Below are 25,581 nucleotides of genomic sequence, written 5' to 3' on the forward strand. Positions count from 1 at the left end.
CGTTAGGAAGCCTGAACACTCAAAGAAAATGAAAATGCATTATCTCAGTGCCCCTCCCCCATTTTTATATACAAACGTATAATTCACAAACATTCATTCCATCCTTCTTATAACTTTAATTTTACTGTATGCAAGCTGACCACGGAGTAATGTTCAGCTCCAATTATACTGCACCCTGTTAAAGTTGGCTCAAGACAGAGAACAAACACATTGTGCCGTGAGGAAAATCCCTGCATATGTGCTGACAGTTTAGATTATGTTTAATCCCCAGGCTATTTCTGCAAAATTATCAACCCACTACTGTTTTTTTGTCCCCCTCCTCTTTAAATGAGTGCTGCAGTTCTACATGATGCACTTGATTATTTCAAAACCTGCTTTCCAGAATGCCTTCTCTTCAAATCAGCAAATTAACAGAAGATAGAGTAATTACTGGTTCACCTTGAAGCAAAGATCAGAAACACAGTATAGCTCAGCCAGAGCTGATTAGTATTGAATCTGGGGTTTATTATTAACTAAAACCTAAACTTTCTCCAGTGGTTAGACAGGCTACCATGCTGCATACCGTAGCACAGCTCAAGCAAATCAGTTGACTGACCCAATCAAGAGCAAAAAACATTAGCATCCCTACTGTAAGAGTACCCCCATTCACCAATTTAAAACACAGCACTCAGCTACCCCACCAGAGCCAAGCTGGTGAAAACACAGTTCTTGACCTGAAAGATAAAATTAGCAGCTCATTTATCAGCTACTCTCCCTTTAGTAAGTCAATCTGGCACAACTGCTCTGCATTCAACTGATGGCAAATGCTTTTGGAGTTGTTGCATTAAGTCTGTTTTTCTCCAGAAAAAACACCTCTGTCACACTTTTTATTTTCTTCAAGAGCAAAGCAAATGAGAAGTTAAAATATATTGCAGGTTGATGTGAGAACATGCTTATTAGACTATGGGTAGATGGCAGCCAAGATAAAGTCAGCATTATAAAGAGAACCATAGACTTTGGGACAAAGGTTCAGGGCAAAATGTTTTGCTGCCAACTCATGGGAAACAGCAATCAGACCCAGAAAATCAGCTGTTATTATCCTTGAAATTATAATAAGGGGCATATTCTGACCAGAATCTGAGATCCCTGCACTGCTACACACTAAAACAATTCAGTGCTTTCATTCTCCTATGCTGAAAGTGGAAATTCGCTGTATTAGAGCCTGCTAACAAGATTGATACCCACTTAATATTTCATATCTCACTTCTGTTTTCTCAGTAATGTAGCCATTTGCCCCTCTGGCCTTAACAATCTTTCAGCCTAAAGACAAATAGGCTATTTACTATGTTTTCAATAGATTTGTTTATTTTTATGCCGTAAGAATCCCTCTTAATCCTGTCACATTTACTCTCAAGCTTCCTTTGATTCGATGCCCACAGAAATACCAGGTGGAATAAAGGTCACCAACACTAATAAACTTCCCTGAAGCCAGACCACATGGTGTACCGGTGGACAGCCGTGTAACAGCACTGCCCTGACACTTGGTCTGGACTCCAGTGCCTCACTTCACATGATGAAATCAAGGAACCAGGGCAGCCCCTAAGTGAGAACACTGTAACTAAATCTTAGAGTCAGGAGCTAGACAACAGGATCCCAGAAACACAGCTCTCTGTATACTGCCCATTCCTCATTTAAGGATGTTCATTTACAGTTAATGGCTTTTAACTCCTTTCATGCTAAAAAAACCAAGACAAGTCTGTCAACTGGGCAGCTACTCGGCAAGCTATTAATAAACTACTATAGGAACATCACATGAGTCATGCCTCTCAGCCTTTCTGGTCCCTGTTGCATCTTGTTCATTTACAAAGTCTCCATGCTTCACCTCAAGTTCCAAAGTCAAATGACCACAGGGATTTGGGGGTTTTCTTGATATTCTGCAGCACCTTCTTTGGTGGAGTTTGACCCAGCAGGAGGAAAACACGGATATAAATAACCGCAGCTTAACTGATACAACTCTCTCCTTTCACTTGTTTAGATCAATATTGCTATCAGCTGGTGCCATCAACTGGTAAATGGAAAAAACCTGATAAAAGCTGCATATATTTACTCTGCAAAATTCATACAAGGCATTCTGCAATAGCTCTTCAGGCTTTTATTAACAAGAAAGTTAAGGGTACCTTATGCTATATGTATGAACTGAGCATCCTGATGAATGTTTTGTTCCAGAACCACCTTTAACCATAAATCACTTGCATCTTCGGCAGGGCAGCTGCACACCTCATGAGATTATGTGAATGCAAGAGCCTCTCTGAGAAAGGATGCAGTGGGACAAAATGGCAATTCTTAGGTGACTTTGTTGCTGCTAGGGGCATCTGATAGACCAGTTAACCACTGCATAATACTGGAGGAGCTAGTGCTCAAACATTTTATGTGTGAATCCAAGCAAACTCTAATTCCCAGTTTTCTAAGCTATGGTCTGGAGGGATACCAGAAAACATACATAGAGGAACAACAGCAGAGGCAAGAAAAGAACACTGAGGGGGAAAAAAGGCAAAACAATCAAAGAAACATAAATTACATCTTATCACTTTCCATGCAGCTCCTTGTCCCCCCTTTGCCCTCCCTGCATTTGGGTTTATGTACCTGGTTCCTCCTGCCAATCCGATTTGGTGCAGGAGACTTTGAGGGGGATTTGACATTTTGAGAATTCCCGCCATTTTCAGCAATCTTCCCCACATTCATCACTGCTGACATCATGGCGTCAATGGAGGACAAGTCTGCTCCGTCCAAACTGTTTGGTGAACTTGGTGATACCTTATAGCTGTTTAAGCTTTCCAGCTGCTTCTCTGGAATTAAAAACAAAAACACACATAGGAGTTCCTAGGCCATCTTAAAAAAACCCAAAAAACCCACAGTATTTTCAGCTGCCGGTAACTCATATCACACTGGTGGATCATCATGGAGCACAGGCAACAGGCCATAATAACTGGAGTTCTTACATTAGGACAAGCTACTCATACTGGAATGCATAGGACAAAGTGTACTTTTTTCCTCATAAGACATTCACACTTTCTTCATTTCCAACCTTAATTCAATATGGAGCTTAGAGAGTGATTTACTTTACACTCTCTTGCTGTGAAATGGTACTATTTGTGGTACCTTGTGATCACCATGAACTAGTAGAGCAGTACTGATGAATGCACACTCTGGCAAGCACAATCATTCAAGCAGGCACGTGTTTTAAACAGGACTGCACAACTAAGGCATTAATAACACAGTGTAAGGTACTGGGTTTTGTTTTAAGCATGGTTTAAGCCAGCTCTGTATATGGAATAAGCTAAAGTAGCAAAAATCCAACCAAAACAAAACCCTGTATCCCCCCTATTGCCTCTTTACTGCCACAGATGGCACATATGTGATTTTGGTCTACCAAGCCATACTAGTCCATGAAGCATATGTGTTACATACATGATTAATGTCACAGCTAAAGCTGTCGAGATTCAAACTTCTCCATCACGTGCTGTAAGTAGCAGGGATGCTCCTATCTCAGATACCAAACACAAAATACACCTGAAATCTCATCTCTGGTTTCTCAACATACAGACAAGTCAAACACACAGGTAACTCCTTCCTTTTTCCTCTTTATGAGTTTGAAAAGGAAGATGCTTTTAAACTAAACACTCCCCCACAAGAAGTCTCCCTAACAAACAGGAACACCCTGCAAGTCTACAGCACTACTACAGCAGTGCTGTCACCTCTGGTGGAAAGCACAGAATCTTAACATGTGTTGTGAGAAAGTCACTGTAACAGAAGAGTACGTGAGGGTGAACAAGGAGGAACACGTTTATCTGTGAACATTTGATCTCTGCATAATACTGTCTTTGGAACATAAGTTTGAGGATTATAAACAGGTGGTTTTTTGAGGCTAAGTTATGTGGTGCCAAGTTACTGTGAGCCAAGAAAATCTTAGTTTGGAAGCCTACAGTGGTAGTTCAGAATTTATGTGCCCATGCTTCTGCTCAGCCTATTTTATACTTTTCAGACAGATAGAAGGTAGGGATGGGAAAAGAAATGTACACACCAGTGCTTCTATATTTTATACTCTTCACACAGTAAGGTGTATGGATGGGTGAGAAATGTTTCTACATTCCTAATCAATGCCCTAATTTACAGAGTCACAGAGCTAGTTGAACCAGTTACCTTCATCTTTCTCCCCTGATTGACTGTGGCTCTCTTCTTGGTTGCTGGTCTCCTCACTTAGTGTAGTATGTATAGTTGCGTCTGGCTCTTCAGCCTCTTCTTCAGCAGCACCCTCTAGCACTATGTGAGGGAGAAGGAAAAAAAAGAAAGGGAGTAAGCTTTTCTGGAAGCCATTTTAGGAAAGTAAGACTACAGCCCTTTATTTTGAGGGCTCCCCTGACTACTACCAGATAGGTCTGATAACAGAAGCACACAAGCGGTGCCAGTGCAGCCAAGCATCCACTCTCATGAGTGCCCAGGCACTGGGCTGGGAGATGCTGCTGCTTCTGCCAGTGGCAAAACCTGGACAAACAAAGAAACCCTTACCAGCTTAGTCCACAGTATTAAGCCAGCAAAAAATGGAGGAACAGAGCACAAGCTAGCATATCACTGACAGTAGTCATATTTGATTAAGAAGTGGGAAGAATATTCTGCACCTAGAGAATTTAGGTGATTCAATTTCATACATGCACTGCTCCCCTCTTCTCTTCTTGGAAGATTAACATTTACTCCAATACATGAATTCATGGTGGCCACCTTCTTCCTTCTAGCAGTGCTGAAATTACTACAGAGGCTTCTGGGACCATTTGGCACATTCCTCACATCCACTGCCCAAGGTTCCCACATGAGTTGAAGACATAAGTAACCATTGTATGTACCAACAGAACTCCTCCACACCCTTTTCTGAAACCACAAACTTATCATGCTATCATTGGGGTTTATGGAAGGGTGCCTGTTCTCTCTGGAGAATGACAGGGCAGTTAAACATCATTTTTAGAAGTGACGGGGAATGATCAACACATGAGAAAACAAGAGTTCTCTGCCCACAGCACTCATGGCTATAGCCTCTGGAAAAGGTTATTTGTAATATGGAAAACTACTGATATGCTTTTAACAGAGAAATATGCCTTTATAACCTTAAAAGCAAAATGTTTATTTCATTATGAAAACAAACACACTATGGACATTTCATCATCTCAGATTTACAAATCACATCCAGTAAGCTCAATACAGGTTTTCCTTTTATCAAGAGAACAGAGACAACTGCCTTCAAACCACAGTTAAGAGGGTTTCTTCCTTTCAAAAAAAAGACATTCCCAAGGACAACATACAAATCAGTCATGCAACACATCTTCAAATGCTGTTTGAACAGCATTTGAAAACAATACATATCCACTTTATCCCAACTACCAACAATTCAGAGCACCCAAGAAAAGGCAGGCAAAAAGAAAGGGCCCACCTCATGTCAAGCAGCTCCTCATTTCACACTATGCTAGACAAAGCAGTGGATTCAACCTTCCTACATTTAGCTGCCGACCTTCTAAGGAGCAGCACACAGATGATCTGACACAGTGAGCCACTGCAGTCTAGACACAAAACCTGGGACCTGACTAAGCTCAGGCAGTGGAAAGCTCAGGAAAAGATCAACCTCCTAACAAACACTGCTTTCTCTCTGCACCTTCAAAACCAGACAAACAGACTAACCTGAACAACTCAAAGTAACTTTTCCCTAATTACTTTTGTACTTTTCTGTTAAGAAAATACTAGTGATCCCTGTGACACAGGGATTTCTTGCTCCAAGGTGAGGCCAAGCACCCATCCTTCAGTGTTTTCTCCACTAATTATGGGAGCCATTAGTTTGTCTTTATTTTGTTTTTAACTGTTGTAATTTTACTGTTATTTTTTGTTTGTTTTTTTAAAAAGGTCCATCTCATTCAAGAGCAACATAATTATTTCTTTCCCCCCTGCCGCCATCTTATTTTAATCACTTCTGTGGTAGCTGACTTACTTTTGAATAGAATAAACAACAGAATTATTTTCAAGACTGGCCTAAATCTAAAACCGCTTGCTCTATCTGCTTAGCACTACGAAAAACAAGGACCAGTTTAAACTATTTGGAGGTATTTCTGTTAAAAAAATAAGTGCTTTAGTCCTTAAAAAAACCCTAAACAAACAAAATACACAATTCCTTCCAAAATACACGTATTCATTCCTCTTTCAGTCAATACCTAGAACATTAATGTCACCACTGATACATCCTGGAAAAAATCTATTGTGTAACTGTGAAGACTCCTGTGTTTGCCAAGGTAACTTTTAAGACAGCTCGGTAGCTTCCCAGAGAACTACAGTCAGAATTCCTAGTGTTGCTTTTAGCAACACTGAAAACGGGAAATGCTCAGAAAGAGCCTGCAGAACAGGCGGGCATACATGCACATTAAAAAGTCTACCTACTGTTTCAGAAAAACCTGCCAACTAGCTCTCTTTTTTTTTCAGGAGGAAAGCAATATATTATACTATTACAGCCTTTCACAATTTCTATGAGCCAAAGGTTATTTTTCCTTTCTGAATCTAAATATCCTCCTCCAAAGGCAAATGAATATATGCAGTCAGGGATATTGCTCTTAAAACCATTTTCTGCACATTAAAAATTTCCAATTTTGAAAGCAGTCTAGAGATCGCAACTGAACTGCTGCTGCATGCTTTTATTTACCTATGTATTTTCCACTTTCTTGCATGGAACAAAAATGCACCACTGAAAAAAGACAACTGCATGAGCAGCACACACCAATTTCAGAAGCGTAACTTTCTATTTGCAATAGGATATAGAAACAATAAGAATGCTGGGCCAAATCACTCCTTCCTGTGGGAAAACCCATGGCAGAGTGCCTTTAGGCAGGAACATACTGAGAGATTTCTCTTGCAGCCTTGTGCTGCTGGTTTGTTTTTTTTTTTTTGCTTTGGGTTGGTTGTTTTTTGTTTCCCTTTAAAAATTGCCTCATTGAGGATGGGAAAGTGTTGGGATTTTTTTCCACAGCACCTATGAAACTCAGGGAATCAGACACGCAGCAACCACCACAGGTGGCCTATGCCATACCGCCTTCAGGACTGTAAACCTTCCCAGCTCACACCAAATGCCCCTGCTTGGAGGTTGTGCTGATAGAGCCTCCTTCCTCCCTCTCCCCAAAAGAAAACAAAGACCTCCAGGAAAAAGGATAAACAGGAAATAAGCTGAGAAACAGTGCAGCCTCAGGTTGCATTCAGCATTGGACCAAAGCCTCTAGGAAACAGGGAAGTGGCCACAAGCATTCAACTCATCTTCTACTTTGAAGAAACCCCCCAGTGTCACATTCATCCTGTGTGAAAAGGAGGAAAAGCAGAGAGCAAGTGACTAACCGAGAGTGCTGACAAATGGTAGGGGGGACAGGACCAAACCAGACAAATGCAGCCCTCTGTGCACGGCCACACCAAGAGACCTGTCTCTTCTGCAGGAACATGGTCCTTCCAATTGATGAGGTTGCTGAAACCACAAAACTGGGGCAACTTCCATCCCACAGAGCACCCTGAGGGGCCTTTAGCTTCTGCTTCTGACAGAGGTCCACCCCTGATGCCCCACATAACCAGCTAATGGGAGAGTCACTGCAAAAGCAGAGCTTACAAAAAAAAAAAAAAAGGAAAAAAAACCTTGTTGCTTCCCATTCAGTCTGTACAGGAAGACACTTGCTAGACCTATTTCCTCCTTTGGGATAAAGTGTGACTCCACTGTATGTTAAAGCTGAGCCCATCAACAGTTACTCCCCCTGCTTTGCTTATGTGTATTTATTTGGGTTTTTTTGGTTTGTTTGTTTGAAGACCACTCTAAAACAGCTACAGCTGTTTCTCCTTCTGTGAAGAGCATCATGGATGAAGCAAAAAGGAGAACACAGGCCACAGGAAAAGGAAGAAGAACACAGGCCACAGGAGAAGGAAGCAGAAAGGAGAAAAAATGACGAGTCTTCAGAGTCACAATCACTTGACTTGCAACTGAGAGGCAGCTACACAAGCACAGAGCAGCACGTCCTGGCCCCTGGGTGCTGGTACAAGTTTCTGTTCCAGACTGCTCACTGTCTTTGCACATGAGCTCTCCCTTTGGAATAGATAGGAAGAAACGCACAATACAGGCAAGAAGGGGGAAAACCTGGTACATAGCACAAAGCTGCTCATTGTTCTGCCTTCCGAAAAAAATCCACATTAACATTAAAAGTAGAAGCCATGCACTAATTGGCCTAGGGAAAGATTAACACTCTTGGCCAAATACTTTTATTGGTTTCATTAAACATACTGTAGTATTTAGTACAGAACACAGTGGGGGAGAAGAAACAGGGGAAAAAAATGACAGGTTTAGGAATGTGTACCACTGCCATTTCCCCCCATTTCAAACCACTTTTTCCCATGAGGTCCAAACAGGAATCCTGAGCGTTCTTCATCATTTCCATCTTAGCAACACTATTAGCTTAGTCAAGGCTTTCCCACTGTTTTTTTCCTAAGTGGCACGAAAAAAACTCAAGGATCATTTAAATGAAGGCCAGACCTGCTAGTATACAAATTTAGACAAGAACAGAACTTCAAAGAGAGATATTGCATTTGAATAAACAAAGTTTACTGTTTACCCTGGAGATTATAATACCTAAGAATCGCTACACTGCACTCTGAACTGCTTCTATGCACTGGTCTCTTACTAAGCTTCTACACAGAGGAGTGATCTTACTCCCAGAGCACAAGGCAAAGCTCCCAAGCGCAAATGGTCACTCCCACCCCAAAAGAGATGCGCGCTATCACCCGCACTACCTTTTGAACATAATTTTCCATCAAAGCTGGCAGGAAGGAAGGAGGGTGAAAAGGCATGGTGTGGGAAGAAAAAAGGGTTAACACTACTCAAAGCACTGCCTCAAGGCAAAGGAAAACCAAACGAACAATGTTTTCCCAACTGACCTTATTTTAATACCAACTCTGCCCTTGCTACTGAAGTGTTGGTGCTGACTCCGCACCCCAGCAGTAGAAAATTACACTGGGAGTGTCACCTCACCATCCCCACTGCTGGAGCACCAGTACAGAGCAGCCCATGGGGAAAGGAAGACAAGCATAGAAAGAAAGACAGTGGCATGGGAGTATCTGGGGGCCGCTCTTTCACTTAACAGTAAAAACTAAGAATGCTACCCCAAAGCTTCTGAACTTGCACCTGTAAAGTAACATTTTCTTCTACAAAAAAACCCAAAACCAAACACAAAAACAACAACCAAGAGGAGTAACATCTCTTGAAGGGTACTGAGCACCAAGGATGACAGATTCTTCTCTTTCTAGAAACTCTCTATTAGCGATACGATCATTTTACCTGCGTTAGTGCAGGTATAATACTTTGCCTCTTGAAATAACCCTGTGAGTCTACAACATCCCTATGTCTAACTTGTACACTGACAGATACACCCAGTGATGGAATAAACATGTGAACCACAAGCTTATGGCCATGCCTTAAAACTGAACTAAGGATGATCTTCTGGTGGGAGTGGGACAGGGGAAGAAGCTCTGAACAGGAACAAGATGATCCCTGTATTTCCAGACTATTTTGCATGCTGTTGCTCTAACATCTAACAGTTATGCTAAATTTTAAATATTCAAACATATTTACTCCTCCTGTTTTATTTCCTTGCAAGCATGATGGGATACATGTGTGCATTTAGTTTTTATGTAGCTTTTGAAAACCCCTTTTTGGTGACTTATGGACCAGTAATGCTCTTCAGGACTTTGTCTCAGACGACCAGAAGCTTCTCTCCATAAAGCATACCAGAATTTGAACTTAGCTAACGCCTTTAGTGAATGACAACTCTGAATCATCACAATACTCTGGCATTACATTGGTGCAAGAAACCGAAAACAAGGAAGTTGTACTAGTATAACAAAGAGACACCATATGGGCAAAGCAGGGGTTTCCTGGATGAAATCCACCTTTATGGTCCAACTGGTTTACAGCAATACACACAGCTACCAGGCAGCCTTAATACAAAACTAATTCATGCCCATCTTCTTGGCCCTGCGTTCCATTTGCTAACTTGAAGATGGAAGCCATGTTTGCACCTTTCACAAGTGCTGTGTGCTGTGAGAACAGCCCTCATGCACGAACCTGAGGTCTTGCTAGGCTAGAAAAGAGAACTCAGGCAAAAGCTGCTCTGGCATCAAGAGTGAAAGCGAAACCTGATGGCCCCCTGGCTCCCAACAGGAAAGCCCAGCCCACTTTGTAATCACCTCATAGAGTTTGAGCTGAGCCTGCACTGAGTTCCTGACCAGCACTGCCTCGTTCAGGGATGGCAGTGCCACACAGAACACACAGCATTGCAAGAACTGCAATAACCTATGGCTGCATTTAGGATTAGCAGCTGCTGATGAATTTTGAGACTTTTCTAATACCTTCGCACTCCTTCCCCCTGACCAAAGACATATCTATGAGCTGCTCCGCATCTCTGTTGTTCGTATCAGCTTGTTGGTGAGTACCTGGCCCTCTTGTAGTATCAGCCTCCAACTGCAATATCCCAAGGGCCTACACAGCTTTTTCATGAGCAAGATAACTGGAAGTGCTCCTTCCTAGCTTGTATCTCCACGCCAGGGAGACTCTATGCAGACCCACAAGCCAAATGTTGCCAAACTGCAGTCAGCTTCAAGAGCTTGCTCAAGGAAAAAGGATACTGAGATTTGAAGGCAGCTTAACAAACCTGGGACCATGAACACTACATTTAGGCAACAAAATAAAGTCAGGGCAACAGGAGAGTAAAACAAGTGGTTCTAAGCAGACATCCCTCCTTTCCTTCCCATGTTGACAACTGCGAACACCCTCCATCCTCATCCTTGCCTGGCTGCACAGCTGTTAGGAGGCCAGTGGGAAGGGAGCCTGGTTTCCCCCGGTCACTGGGAATCACAGCAACTCGTGGGGAACACGGAACAAGACAGGCCTTGGGCTTTACCCAGCACATCCCCTCCCCTGCGCCCTCCCCACTGGCTGAGGAGGGACACAAAAGCAATACTGTCTGTCCTTATAAGCTCTGCTTTGCATGTGTTCGGGGAGTGGGGACAGCTGTGCGGACGGCTCGCAGAGTTCCAGGAAGTCGATGTGTTTCTTGGCTTTAACTCCAGTTTATTTGCCTTAGATGAAGTGGCAACCCGAGAAAGTCCCTTCATATCTCCCCTGGGCTGGCACTGACTGCAGCAGGGCAAAACTCCTTGGGACACGGCTCGTGGTCTCTCCCCATGCTAATCAGTCTTCCCTAGTCCAGTTGCTGCATCTCTCCTTCGGGCCAGGGCTGGCTCACATCCCACTGGGCAAGGGGATAGCCTTGGAACATGGTGTGGGAGAGGGTGGGAGTCCAGAGCAGAGCCAGAGACTGAAGAGAGTGAGCCCTGAGCGTGGGATGGAAGTATCTCGCAAAGGCAGGACAGGTCAGGCAAGTGGCATCACACTGCCTGCCAGAACTACTGCCCACAAGCCCTGAAGGAGCCCAGGACAAGGCAAGAGAGCAGAGGGGCAGGGGGAAGCTGAAGCAAGGACCACCACACTGTGTGTGTCTCCATGCCCAACAGGCTGAGGGAGATGCACCTGTCTGAGTCTGATCCCCCCAGCAATCCTGGGGAAGCGCAGCCCTGGGAGACAAAACCTCATCTGCTGCTGCCATCTCAGACAAGCAGGAGGGGATGAAGGATTGCAAAATGAGGAAACAGCCAAAATGTAGCTTTGTGCATTTGTTGCTTAGTTTTGGTTTTTTTTTCATTTTCACTTTGCCCTGACAAACCCACCTGACTTAAAACCCTAGAGGGGACATGGTAAGCTATAGGTTAATGTCCCATCACCTGTGTGCCTAAGAAAGTACTGTACTGTGGGAATGAGATACTTGTCCAAGAGCCCAAGGGGTGAGCTAGATGCATTGCACTAAGGAGAGCCAGATGGAAAACATTTCTGAGTAACAGAGAAGAAAAGAGACCTTCCCTTCTAATACTCCAAGTTACAGCACCCCTCAGCTCTGACTGAGGAGAGGCTGCAGGCACGAAGGGCAGGCAAAGTGGGACGCTGGGCTCAGCTGGGTAGCTGTGACGGAGATGCTGACATCCCCGACAATATATGGCCAGTCTAAACCACGGGATATCTTGTCCTTTTAAGGTGGGCCAAGAGCAAGCATCTGTGCAGCAGCAACAGCACAGCCCCAGCCTGCCATCAATAGCCCCTGGTGTCACTGAAAGAACAGGGGCTCCTGTGCCATACCAACTGGCTGTGCAGATGCCTGGGCACCCACCCCGAGAGGAGACAATCCGTCTGGTTGTTCCTCTGCAGAGCATCACGGAAACAAGGAGGCACATTAGTAACAAGAGGAAGAAAGCCACTAAACCATGTGGCCAGGCTGCTCCCTGGCAATTGGTGCCTGCAGCTGTTGGGGAGGGGGGGAGGGAGGGCCTGTCCCCAACCCCATCTCTGTCCCTCACCCTGATGGCCAGCAGCTCAGCCAAGGGCAGCTTCAGAGCCAGTACTCGAGGTGAAGGTTTAAAGCAAATCTCTGGAGGGAGAAACAAGCAAACATTTCACCCCCTCTCACTTGCTCTTCACATGGCAGCCAGAGCTGCGTGTGTGTGTGCGGGATGGGTTTGGCAGGAATTAAGAGAGGCAGGACGAATCACACTGAGGAAGATATAGAAAATCTCCCGTGCTAGTGCCCTGCCTCTTGTGCAGTGTTCTGGCTCCAATTCTCTTCCTCCAAGATGAGGATTTGAAGAGAGTTTCAAAGAGGAACTGAATGCACAGGCAATTTTACAAAAATCATTCTGAAAATAGGATAAGCTAGACCAGGAAAAACTCCTTCCTTTTGGAGTAGCTATGTCCCCACATGGTGTTTCAGCACTCTAACTGCATCCATATGCTAGCAAACACAGGCAAGCCCAAGGGGGAGAGCATCAGTTTGCTTACTGCAGAGCTTCCAACTCATCCTTTGCAGCCCAATCACACTGTCTTTGCAGGAGATGCCAGCACACTCTCTGCTTGGAGCACTGTACAAGGTAGCATGCCAAAACATTTTATGCTTCACAAGATAACACAGCAAAATGAGAAAAGAAAAAGTAGAAATGACAGGGATTTAAACCCATTTCCTGGTAGTAGTGTCAACCACCAAGATTTTATCACAAGCATGTAAAGTCTGATGGTGCTACGTTACTGCACAAAATCTCAAATTTTTAAAGTCAAAATTCTAGTTTTTTGGCTTTAAAAAAAGGGACAGAGACAGTATATGCTCAGCAAATTACAAAAAGCAAAGTGAGGTTAAAAGATTAATTTTCAAGCCTCAAGCTTTTAAGGATAACCATGATCTCAAATGCTCAACCTGTAGTTTCTTAACACACAGGGATAGCAACACAGACTGTCCCTTCTCTACACAGTACAGTTTGTACTCTGGAACATATACCTTCCAAAACTAAAATGGCTTTTTTAAAGAGAGAAAAGAATTGCAGTATTTCAGCACGTTTCAAACATTTTATTTAAAAGCCAACACAGCTGCACTTTAATGTTATTTAAAGATGGAAGCCTCCATCAAATTACCAAACTTGTTTTAAGCAGAAAGAGATTCAACATGCAAATATTTTTCAGATAGAATGATTCAAGAGTTTGAAGCTCTTCTCACTGCTCTTTTCCAGGGAGCATGACTTGCTGACAGGATTAACTACTGCCAGGCTCAGGAAGCTGGGAGACAGCTGCCACATGGCAGCCATTTATTACAAAGCTCCACTCCTCTAAAGTTAGGAAAGAGGCAGACTGTTTCATCTGTGTTATCAGCAGGGTTCCTCTGCCCCACAGGCTTTAGTGACTAGGCTTTTTCTAAACAAACACCTCCTTTTCTCCCCCACCTTGTTAACATCATTATCTTCCTGTCTTCTGTTTCTGGTCAGCATAGGAACTATTCCCCCTATCACATCCTCCAAACAACAACAAAAATCTATAACCAAGATAATTTTAAAAGTTCAGAAACACAAATCATATCCTTACCCCTTCCCCCTGAAATAGATTTTTAAATCAGGGAGTTTAAGCTTGAAATTTTCAGAGGGGAAACCACATGCCACAGGGAGGAGAAAGAGATATGCTGGAGCAAAGGGACTCACAAGCATGCTGTACAGCCCTCACTCTCCCATCCACCCTAGGGGGCACTTGTAGTATCAGCCTCCAACTGCAATATCCCAAGGGCCTACACAGCTTTTTCATGAGCAAGATAACTGGAAGTGCTCCTTCCTAGCTTGTATCTCCACGCCAGGGAGACTCTCTGCAGACCCACAAGCCAAAGCCAACATCTGCTCTGTACCGTAAGAGGCACAAGCACATTTCAAGTCAAGCAACTCCTACAGTCTGCTAAGGACCAGGAACAGATACAAACCATCTACATAATCTCCATGTGATATTAAGCATAGACAACCATCACCGACATTCTCCTGGTATTGTGAGCCAGAGTTAAAAGATACAAACTAGCTGTTTTCATTTCACCAGAGGTTATTCTAGATATATATTTGCCAGAGATGCCAGAGTCCCAAAGATCACTCCAAATGAGGTTTATTGCTTCCTCCAGGTGAAGGAGAAACCCAGCCCTCAGAAAAATAACTCTCCCACCACTGATGTACAAGGTGCCACAGTTTTGTGAGCACACCCACTGGCTTGTACCAGCTGGCCTTTGGGCTTGTTTGAAGAGCTCTAAATTCTGAAATACAAAGTTTCTTTCTTGGTTTCGTTCGGTAAATTAACTACAGCAGTAGATAGTGCTGGCAAGCTTCTCCAAGTTGAGATCTGCACAGGAAAGCCGCTTGGAAAATTTTAAACAGCAGAGTTACTTGCCAGTGGTACTCTTCAGTATGAGTTTTCTTTCTATTTTGAAGTACACGCATGCAAGTAACCTGTGGGAGGTGCTTCCAGCACACTGACAAAATGAAACAGCATCTGTTCATTTTCATAGATTGCAACAGGCATGCAAAGAAAAGGCATAGGGATCTTGTTCATCCATTTCTTAGGGAAATCAGAAGTCCCTCAGCTTTATCAGAGAGTACAAGAAGCCTTCTCAGGAACAATATATCTCTATCTGACCTGAAAAAGTATGTATTTTTAAAACAAGAACTGCATACACACACACACACAAAAATCCCCCTTCATCCACAACCATATACAGCTGCTGACCTTCCAAGTTCCTTGTAGTATAGTCTATGCTCTAGGACTTTAAAAGCCTAGCAGGCATTTCTAAAGGATTTTACAAAGTACACTGGCCTGGCCTTGTAAAAGCTCATGAAGAATCCACGGAGGTCATCGTGCAGCTTAGACAGTCTGCAAACAGCATAATCCACGTGCTGGTGAGGTAAGAAATGACCGAAGTCGGGCGGATAGGCCTGAAGACTTCTGCAGGGACTGTTTCCTCCAACAACGCTGTAAACCCTGGAGGAAATGCCTGCTGATCTTCAAAGCCCTTCAGTAGGAACAGCCTTAAGTTTCCTGAACATGAGCATTCTGGTTGCAAGGCCACAATCCTCTTAGGCATACAGAGAAAAATATAAAAACAAAGGAAACAAAAAAAAAATTAAAATCCACTAAGGTTAAGAACTGCAAATAACCAGCGAGACTGACCCTCTACTTTGCAACGAGCTGTCGGATCCATCCAGCAAAGTTTTGATGCTCCTCGGCACAACAGCCACACGGATCAAGCAGCAGCTTACAATCTCTGCAGCTTTCCTTTTTCTATTCCAGGCAGTCCTCCACACGTGTAGGCTCCTGGACCGCAATACTCAGTTGTTCGGACTACGAGGGGATGCTACAGCTGTGGCTGTACAAGGTGTCCACCATAACTATACCAAGGCCACTGCAGTGTGCTGCACTGCCAGCAGAATTTTAGGTACAGCCTTCAGATGCCTGGTGGGTTTCACAGGCGACCATGAGTAAAGGGGAGTCTGGACACCTGCACACTGCAAAGAATTGCAGGAAGTTTATTTCAGGAACGCTGGGGAAAAAAAAAAAAACAGACAAAATTGTGAACAGGTTTCTTCAGCAAGTGAAGTTTCAAGTTGCTATTCCTCCAGCCAAAAACGTCTGCTGCTAGTCCAAAACCACCCTCTCCTTCCAAAAACCAATTCTACTGCTAGTGCTTCACACATTTCCATCAAACAGATGACACAGACAATTCTTGAAACAATTCACATATGAAAAGGGAAATTCATTTCCTTCTGCTGCCTCCATTGATATGTACTTAACAAAAACATTAGCCTGAAACAAATTATTATGAACTGTGTATCAGTTCAACCCCATTATGGGTAAAGCAGTAGTTGCAAATAGAGAAAAAACAATAACAGCAAGTGATCACATGGCCTGTGAACCCACCCCAATTTCTGCAGGACAGCAAGAGTTTGCCAGTGGAAACTCGACTAATCACTTTCACATACGCACACATAGCAAAGCAACATCGAAATATCATAATCAGACCTATGATACTGAAAGTCACACTTCTTTTGAGGAGTGATGCTTCCACATTTACATTTTCTCAGGCATATAAACATATACGCCCACACAGCCACCTTCTTTTAATTCTAAGCATGAAATCACCTTGCTTTAAAGTTTTAAACCAGTACACACTACAACAATATTTATATTTACATTGATCTTGCTAAGGTCACTCAGAATATACTCTACAACCAGAAGTGAAGGAAAACTTACGTATTTTCAAAGAATCAAGAAATTTGGTATTATTCATTGATTAGGTTACAACTCTTTCAAGGAACAAACTGTTATTTCTACCCAACTGACAGATTAAATCCTCCAAATTTCACACAAAAATTATGTTCATTCAGAACAAAAGTAAAGGACAAAGCAACCTCAACATAACAACTCATGTTTTCACTCAGATGCTAAATAGCAGGAGCTGTTTTCCACTTCCAGTTCAAACATTATTGTTTTGTAGTAAGTTTTATATGCCTCATTGCACTCAGCCATTCAATATAAAAAGATAACAAGAGAAGAATTCAGGGAATCAGTAGCCATCTCAACCTGTAGAGCAGACAAGCATGTCTTATGAATGAGTTAAAACAAGGAACTGAAAGGTGAATGCAAGCAAAACCACGAGTTAAATCAATTATTTTTTATTGTAAGGTGAAAAACTTTTCTTAATCTACCCACTCATTTCACACATGGTAATGTGCAACTATCATTCTACCAAAAATTAGAATAGAGTCACCACCAGGTTTGTTTCACTCATTTCTTCATGTGAGCTTCAAATGGGGTTTCTGAAGGTAGAAGATTTTGTCATCCCTATCTACTAACAGCTGAAGACAGAAACTGGCCCTTTCCTTATCTGGTAGGGTCTGACATGCCATAACGGCTATGAAGGTAGGCACTTTCATAAATAGAAACATGTTCAGCATTTCCACATCAAACTTGAAACAATATTCAATACAAATTTGACGTAAAAAATATGAGAGCTTAAAGGTTCAAAAGATTCTCAGTAGCTACACCCCTTTAAGCTTCCTAAAATCTCCAAACATGGATAATTTCTGAAGTAACGAGGTCTTTAAAATAGCAGTAAGCAAGCTCCCTGAAGGGTGGGGTAATTGGGAGGGTTATCACACCTCTGGGGGAAGTCACAGGCTCTATCTTGGCAGTGTTTCATCCCTTCATATACCCAGGGGACTGATTAGTTCATGATAAGCAATTAGGCACCCTAGGGAGGACGGTTAACCGTCTTACCAAAACAAAAAGGCTGCACAAATGTAAGTCTCATTAGATTAAAGAAACACTAGCTGCAGAACAGCAAATTTGTGTTTATTCCCTTCTACTGGAACTTGCAAGTACTACATTTTGCCTACATATGGCACACACAGATCTCAGAAATCCCAAATTTGAGCACGTACTTGCTGCTAAATTGGTAACAAATGCTCTGAAGCATTTTCTTTCCCAAGACACTAGTACTGTGATGCAGGAAAAAAGGAGGAGGGACAGAGGGGAGGAATACAGTAAATACTGATTAGAAGACTCGAACTAGCAATCTCATTCATTTAAATTCTCTTCCTCATTGTTAAAATAGTTCCTAACCAAGGAGGAGCCGCAGAAAGTGAGACCTGGAAAGACTCTATATGGCTGAATGCTGGTTACATTTCAGAATGAGACCCCCAGTCAGCAGCACACCCGCCATTACACGCCTTGCTCCTAAAAAAAAAATGTTTGGGAAGCTCCTGCCTGCTGCTGTGGGGCTCGTGGTGAGGCATCTATGCCTATCACAGTCCTACCCATGTTAAATCCTTATCTCTGATGAAGCAGAGGGACAAATTCATCTTCTGTCTGCCAACTGATGTAGAAGCTCCAAAACACCCCAACAGCTGCCGATGGCACTGTTCCTGCCTTACATCAGGCTCAATGTATTTCAAAGTACTTCGATGGCTTAAAATATGAAGGAATGCTTTTCAATAAGACGACCCCCTGTCCTTTTCTGTCCTTTTATCTTTTCTTAACAGTTTGCCATCCAGTGATAGGAGGGAACCCCAGCTGCATAGCCTGAGCTTTTATCTTCTGCTGACCATGCAACAACACAAAGCTCAGCGCTGGATTTCCTGCTGCTTGCCGAAAGGGGCTGTTCAGCTTGTTTAAATATTACTTGCCTTGGGAGCCTTGGAGTTGTGCCCAAGCACTGTACTGTATCTTCCCAGCATCCATTTCAGCATGTACTTTAAAGGTCTTTAGGTTCCATGTACTATGCTCCCTCTCTGCTACGGGAGGAGCCTAATGACTCCAGAAAAGAAAAGAAACCCCATTCAACTCCTCCCTCTCTCCCCATTTTCCTCACTAATCCCTCAGCCTCATTCCATTACACAGGTAACAGAAGTCCCTGTTCATCCCAAAAACATGCAAACACATTTAGTCCCGTAAACTGAACCAACTGCAACCAAGGTAAAAGACATTTTGGTACAGAAGGCTACAGCTAGGAAGAAATCAGATGCCATGTATCACATACAGCAAGCTACCAGCATGCAGTGAGCAAGCAACCAAGGAGCAGGAGTGAAGGTGGATAGTAGTACAGCAGCCTCCTGCAATACTCATTTTACAAAGTCTCCACCCTGGATTTTAGAAGAAAATAATCTTTAAACACAACCATCTCTGAATTTGCCAACTCAACATTAAGTAAGGCACTTTCCTTTCCCATTCAGAATGGTGATGAAAACAAAACATGGTTTTCACAAGACCAGAAAGGATATTCCAGCCTTTAAGAATTCTTTCAGAAGACCTCCTTTTCACAATTACCATGCCACCGGGAGGCCGAGTTCTGGCTACAAGGTCAAGAGGAGATAACCTTGGCCAATAGAAATGATCTGCATCAGCCTAAAAGCAGTGCCAGGCCACCCATTAAGCAGCCCAGCAGGCCTCACTGTTAACCTGTGTGCAGCCAGAAGCAGCTGATACGTATGGAGAACCAGGAAGTAAAAATCCAGATTCACAGTCTATCCGTGACAGGTGTGGACACAGCCGTTCAAATCAGGAAAAGTTCAGTGAATACTGACTGCGAGAACTGCCCTGTAAGATGTCTCTCATTTTCCATGGCAGCTAGGATGCAGAAATACATGCACCCCCACAAGCTGATGCAGGATTGCAGGAAACTCAAGGCTAGATGTGAAAACCTGTTTTTAATCCATTCTGCTTTGCCTCAGCCTGCAGCGTACAGACTGATTTAACCTGATCTAAGCCACGGCTGTCATTCAGAAGGACAGACTGCCAGTCCTCACTTTACCCCGCAGCTCTGGCCACGTGTTTTCCCTCCAGCCTCATGCCAGTCCTAGAGTTTGAACAACGACATAGTGATCCAGGATCACGGAACAGATCCGATTTGAGATTTGCGTTTGTTTGGGTTTGTTTTTTGTTTGCACTTAAAAATGCACGTACATATAGTTTCATCAACAGCCTTCATACACGGGAGCTGAGACATAGTCAAATTACACCCTCTATTTGAGTGAGGGATGAGAGACCTGAGCAAGAATGTTGTCGGTAACTCTACTCCCGCGGTGCTGCAGTACCAGGGAAAGATGAAAAGATGTAGTGGAACGAACCCACAACCAGCTCCATCTACAGATTCCCTCCTCCTGCTCCCCCCCTTGCTCCCTTCTCTCCAAGTCAGAGCCCACTTGCAACATCTCTGCCATAAAAACATTTAAAAATCTACCTGAAGTTCAGCTTTCTGATTAAACCCAGTGAAAATAAGTTCATTACAATTGTCTCTACTGCACCTCTCCCATGGCATCCCTGGATGAGGGGAGTAAGAGAGCAAGAGCAGTCTTCGGCAATGAGTTAGTACTTTTCTGCTTACCTATCCCATTTTTCCTACATCAAGGACTGGGTGTAACTTTTGCACAGGGCTAAGCACAAAACAAACACAACTCAAAAATATCCATCTCCCTTCCCGCATATGGCTGAATGAAGCCTAATTTTCAACTCATTTATTTATTTGTAAGCTTTTGTCAATGACCCTTTCCCCATGTCCAAAGACAAAATTTACCCCCTCCAGTACCACTCATGCTTCATTAAGTCACATCAGTAACAATGCTGAAACAGCCTGCCACCGTGTGCCACATGTACCAACCACAGCTCCACAGCCACTAGCAAGTAGAGCAAGCAGCTCATCTCGAGTCCCCATGTACTTTAAAGACAATATTTACAAACCTTGGGCGCTTGGATTTAACACACAGCACAGTGGGAATGGCACATATGCTTCCACAGGGGCAGCTGACCTCCTACAGAGAGCGGTATTTATTGTAAAATGCATCACCTTAAGGGGATGGGACGGGACAGAAGCAGAGAAAAGAAGCCAAAGCTGCAGAGGGACAGGACGTGTTGCCCGGCTGCATGTCCTCAGGCACTGCTAGCTCACATTGCTTGCACCATCTGATCACTCAAAGCTAAACATGGAATGTAGGTAGCAAGTCATAACGCTGCGCAGGCCTGGAGACGTGACCCATCAGCTGTTTCTGCATTATAATTATTGCACTGGGGCACAGCAGGACCAAAAGTTTGCCTGGGCAGATTTCTGCAAAGTTCTGGCTTGTTAGAAATGACAAGAAAGGTCACACGCAGCTTTTGGATTTGTGATTACAGTCACTTTTCTGCAGGCCTGGCATTCCCTGTTTAAAATCCTCAGTCTGCAAGAAAAGTGGAAGGCCCAGAACTGTTTCACGTTATTCAAACTGCATGAAGAAGTGAGATTGCACAGAACTGTGATTGCCCTCACCCCCCCCTTCATAAGACAAAGACAGGAGTTTCACACAAAGATGCAGTGAAGCAGCACTCCTGAATCACCATTCTCTGCATTTCTCAGCTGGTCTTGGCCGTTTCCCCTTCAGGCCACTTCTGGTCTCAGGCTTTCTCTCACTCTCTTTTTATTTTTCAAGTTTCTGCTACTAATATAAAGCCTGAAAACCTTATTGCAATATAACATTTCCTTGTATTATCGTATTCTCTAGTGAACTGATTAATTCTCGGAGCAATCCTGACCCTCAGCTCCCACTGGGCCTCAAGTGATGCAAAAGGCTTCTTTCAGATCTTCCTCCATTTTATTTTTGTCCTAACATGCACAGAGTACAAGTACACAGGACTCAGTTTTGCCACTCTGGACTTAAAATGCAAATATCTTCACTTTTAGGCACTTTTTTTCTATAACATGCTCAGAATTAAGCAAAGCTCAAAGAGTACAAAAGTCAGTAAGGAAATTATTTCATCCAATATACATTCAACACATTGTACTGTCCAGGCTTTGCTCTCTAAGTAAACTTTAAATTATTTAAGAGGCCAGTTTTGTCAGGAAGTGACATGAAGTTGAGTGCAACAGGTCAAAGGAGAAACCAACAACAAAATCTGTAGAAGGACAACAAAAACCTGCAGCAGTACACAACCACAGCATTTCTGCCATACAAAACACAGCAGGCACTTTGTATCCGGATAGCACAGCCCCTTTCCAAGTGACTGCCTTTAGAAGACTCGCAGACTGAAGGGATGCTTTCAGGAGGTCACTTTGAGCTACATCAAGCTTCCCGTTTGACACCACGTGGACTCACCTGCCCTCCCACCCATCCCTCAACCAAAGGAAATAAAAATCTTAGCACTTTTAGCATCTTTTCTGATCAAGATGCATTCAAAGCAAATCACTGTGAGGGCCAAACACCACAGGGATATTGCCCAAACTTCTGAGGTGCCATTTTTTGCAAGAGCAGAGAGGTACTGGGATGCCAGGTGGTTAATGGGATGGACACCTCGTGTCCATCACGGGGAAGACATCAGGAAGACATCAATAAGTGATGAACAAGTCTGTAGGCCGGAAAAGAACACTTGAGGCTGAGACCAAAACCTCTGTTAGTACAAGAAGAGCACCCATCTCTAAGACCACTTTCTATCTTATTCTCCCCATCCCCTCCCTGATACCCTTCTCCCTGTTCAGAGGAGATTCAGAGGATTCAGAACAGCAAGGCAACTGATGTCTAACCATGTGTCAGAAGAATGGGCTAATGCAATGTCACCCAGCCCACTGCATGAACAAAACCCACCAATGAACCCTGCTAGTGGTTAACTGCAAATTTTTGCTTTACTGATGGTATTATACTGCCAAGGGTTCCCTTGACTTTGCACACACACTGCCCTCTTAGAAACACCAAATCTGCTCAAACCCAGATTTACAAATACATGCAAAGATATTCTACTCATCTGCTTCCACCTGGTAGATTACCAGAGATGGAGACTGCAGTGTTTTTAAAACAAACATGTAAACCCACCTCTAAAATTATTTGCATGGTAATTCTGTGGGCAAGTAGAGAGGGGAAGAGTTGTCAGGCTCAGGGGCAAGGAAGAAGTTTGCAAGAAACAGAGTAAGAATCACTAAACTGTTTAAACCATTTTTAAATTCAGTTTTTTCCCTCTTGGAAAACCAACAAAAAAGGGATTTTTCTTTTATTTTGAGGAGTTCCTCAAAACAGAAGAGGACAGAGCTGTTCAATATTGCTCTGGGGTGCTTAACATGAGTAACTAACTTCAGTCAAGTGTCTTCTTAAAGAACTTAAAATTCTCTTTCCACAGTCCCCCCTTCCATAATCAAACAAAAAATATATATTATATATATACACGGTATATAATCAAAACAAAACCATTAAGTAATTTAATGTAGCCATAACTACAGACACCAGGGGCTCTTTTAACACTTCAGCAAAGCAAATGAGAAATGACAGGGAATATCCTGAGAAACTCTGTTGCAAATTCTTTCAGGTCTGGTTTCTAAAAATTTCCTTGCTATGATACCTGCAAATGCAGCTTTGCAGTAACTTCCAGTTCCATTTTCATATATGTATTTTTAAATATAGCAGCAGCCTTTGCCCTGTGTATTCAGTACTGGGGGGTATTTCATTCTCTGTGGCCGAGGTTTGCAGGAAAGCTGACTGCAGATTCCAGAGGTGTGGCACGTTTCTTTTTTGCTCTAAATACTTCTGACTGGAAGCGAAGGTAAATATTACTCCAGCTTCAATCTGTTTCCCTCTTGCACCCAACAGCAGCTTAGTCAGATACAGTCAACAGGCTACTGCAAACTACACTTAAGGGCTCATTACAAATCAAGGCCTCAGTCATGCTAATGAACTGATACTAATAGGTTCATTCTATGGAAGAGAACCATTAGCTTCAGTAGTGGTCCTTGAATCAGGAAGTTTTTGTGTATCACATGCACAGGTATTTACAAACTTCTAGGCCTTTGTTTTTATTTAGGAGACCAGTGGTGTTTGGCAAGGAGTGCAAATCTTGTCAGATGACTTTAAAGCTACCCTTACTCCACATGGAGCAGAAGTGCCTACAAAGTAAAGCACATTCACAAGAACAGCATTTTCATCTTACACCAAAAAATCCCTCAAACCAGGAATTCTATACCTGTACCAGTACATCACAGTGCAAGAGGAACAATCACGCATTCCCCGCGTGCATTTTGCACCCAAAAGAGTGGACAAATAGAAAGATACAAATACAAGATTACTGAACTGCTTACTCAAGATGTGAGACTAGGTTACCAAGTTGAGTCTTCACAGAGCTGACATGACCTATTCTGCTCTGGAGTGAGACAGATGTGACGACGCTTGGCTTTCACTGGATCATGCACAGTCTTTTTTACCTCCAAATTACAACACACATTAGGACCAGACCTCACTGGCGAAATCACCGTTGTCATTGTCAGCTGTGATAACAGATAACTAATTCAATCAATACCTGTAATTCCAATCTCCCACTTGCTTTGCCCTTCTCAAATCTCAATACCCCTGCATTACAGCTTTGAGAACTTTAAGAACAGGTCAGACTTTCTCCCCCTTGTTAGGGATTCAAAGTTTGCTGTAGGTTTTTTTCTACTTCCTATAAAAAAAGGGGACATCAAAGTAATTCAAAATCTGAAGTCACTTTTCCCTCAGCTTCATTTTCAGAAATGGCTGAAGAATTTTTTTTTTTTTTACTACTTAATTTTCTTTCAAAACCAAATGTGGCCTGAAGCTAAACACCTGACATGCTGTGTTTCAGCACCAATGGTTAAAGCTCAGTAGAGCCACATGCAAGAGAAAACAGGGCCAGTAATAAAGCTGCCTGGTGATTTCCAATTGGAAATCCTCCTGGCATCCCAGCTTCTTTCATGCAGAGCAACGTAGTGACATTCTCTCTCCATTCCTCTCCCTGATGACTCTCTCACTACACCTGGAAATTAGGAAGCTGACTAAGCTCCCTAAAAACTGGTCTGGTCGGTCCCAGTCACCCCCACTCCAAAAGGGTGAAAGCAGACAGTGTGACATCTCAGCAGATGAGGTCTGAGACTAAACTGGTGGAATTGGCAGCAAACATTAAAAGTACCTTTTTTTCCTTGAGTCCAGTTTCTGTCACAGACCCTCATTCCAAAAGTCGAGAGAGAATTTCAATGCATTTTTGGGGTTGCTGACTTTGAGCCCACAGGGTAAACTCCACTTGTGATTGTTCACAATTCAGAAAATGCTTGGAGAAAGGAAGCAGAAAAAAGCTGAAATTCTCTCACAATCACACAAGCCCAAGAGCCACAGCCTTAACACCACCAGTTTCCCATCTCATTAAGTGTCTTGCAATACTTGTTTTTGTAATCATTTTCCGTGCTGTCTACACAAAAAAAAAGTACCTCAGAAGCCAGAACAACTACATTCCTTAAACATGGACCCTTTCCAAACTCACCCCAAACCTTTCTGTGCTTAAGGTCCTATACACACATGAACACACAGATCATTTACACGGACAGCAGTTAATTCACCTTCAAGTCGCCCTAATTTTGAGGCTGAACACTTCCTAAACTTCTGCATCCCTAATGGCTGTCTGAGGGAAGGCGGGCTGCCTCCTGCTTCCTCTGCATTCCCGGCTGGCAGGACTGCAGGGTGGCCTACCCATGCTGCTCTCTCCGAACCACGCTGGTGTGTCCCCGTGCACACAGGGTGCCATTGCAGCCACTGCTGTGTGCACAGACTCCTTCTTCCCGAGAAATTCACAGTGACAAACCC

At 43.2% G+C, this 25,581-nt stretch overlaps 1 protein-coding gene across 6 annotated transcripts in view; it reads right to left on the minus strand.

Moving 5' to 3' along the window:
• RREB1 (ras responsive element binding protein 1) overlaps positions 1 to 25,581 on the minus strand; it is a 122,096-nt gene that overhangs the window by 60,917 nt on the left and 35,598 nt on the right. For 3 of the 6 annotated variants that reach the window (XM_069008159.1, XM_069008161.1, XM_069008160.1), the window contains 3 exons: positions 15,653 to 16,022; positions 4,180 to 4,299; positions 2,623 to 2,825 (listed from right to left, as the gene is read on the minus strand). In XM_069008159.1, coding sequence (XP_068864260.1) covers positions 2,623 to 2,825; positions 4,180 to 4,299; positions 15,653 to 15,683 — 354 coding nt within the window. In that variant the 5' untranslated portion in view covers positions 15,684 to 16,022. Of the gene's footprint in view, positions 1 to 562; positions 704 to 2,622; positions 2,826 to 4,179; positions 4,300 to 15,652; positions 16,023 to 25,581 lie in introns of those variants that run through there. The other 3 variants (XM_069008158.1, XM_069008163.1, XM_069008162.1) reach the window with 2 other exon arrangements.

Source organism: Aphelocoma coerulescens, chromosome 2 (genome assembly GCF_041296385.1).
Source record: "Aphelocoma coerulescens isolate FSJ_1873_10779 chromosome 2, UR_Acoe_1.0, whole genome shotgun sequence".
In the NCBI taxonomy this organism is placed as follows: Eukaryota; Metazoa; Chordata; class Aves; order Passeriformes; family Corvidae; genus Aphelocoma; species Aphelocoma coerulescens.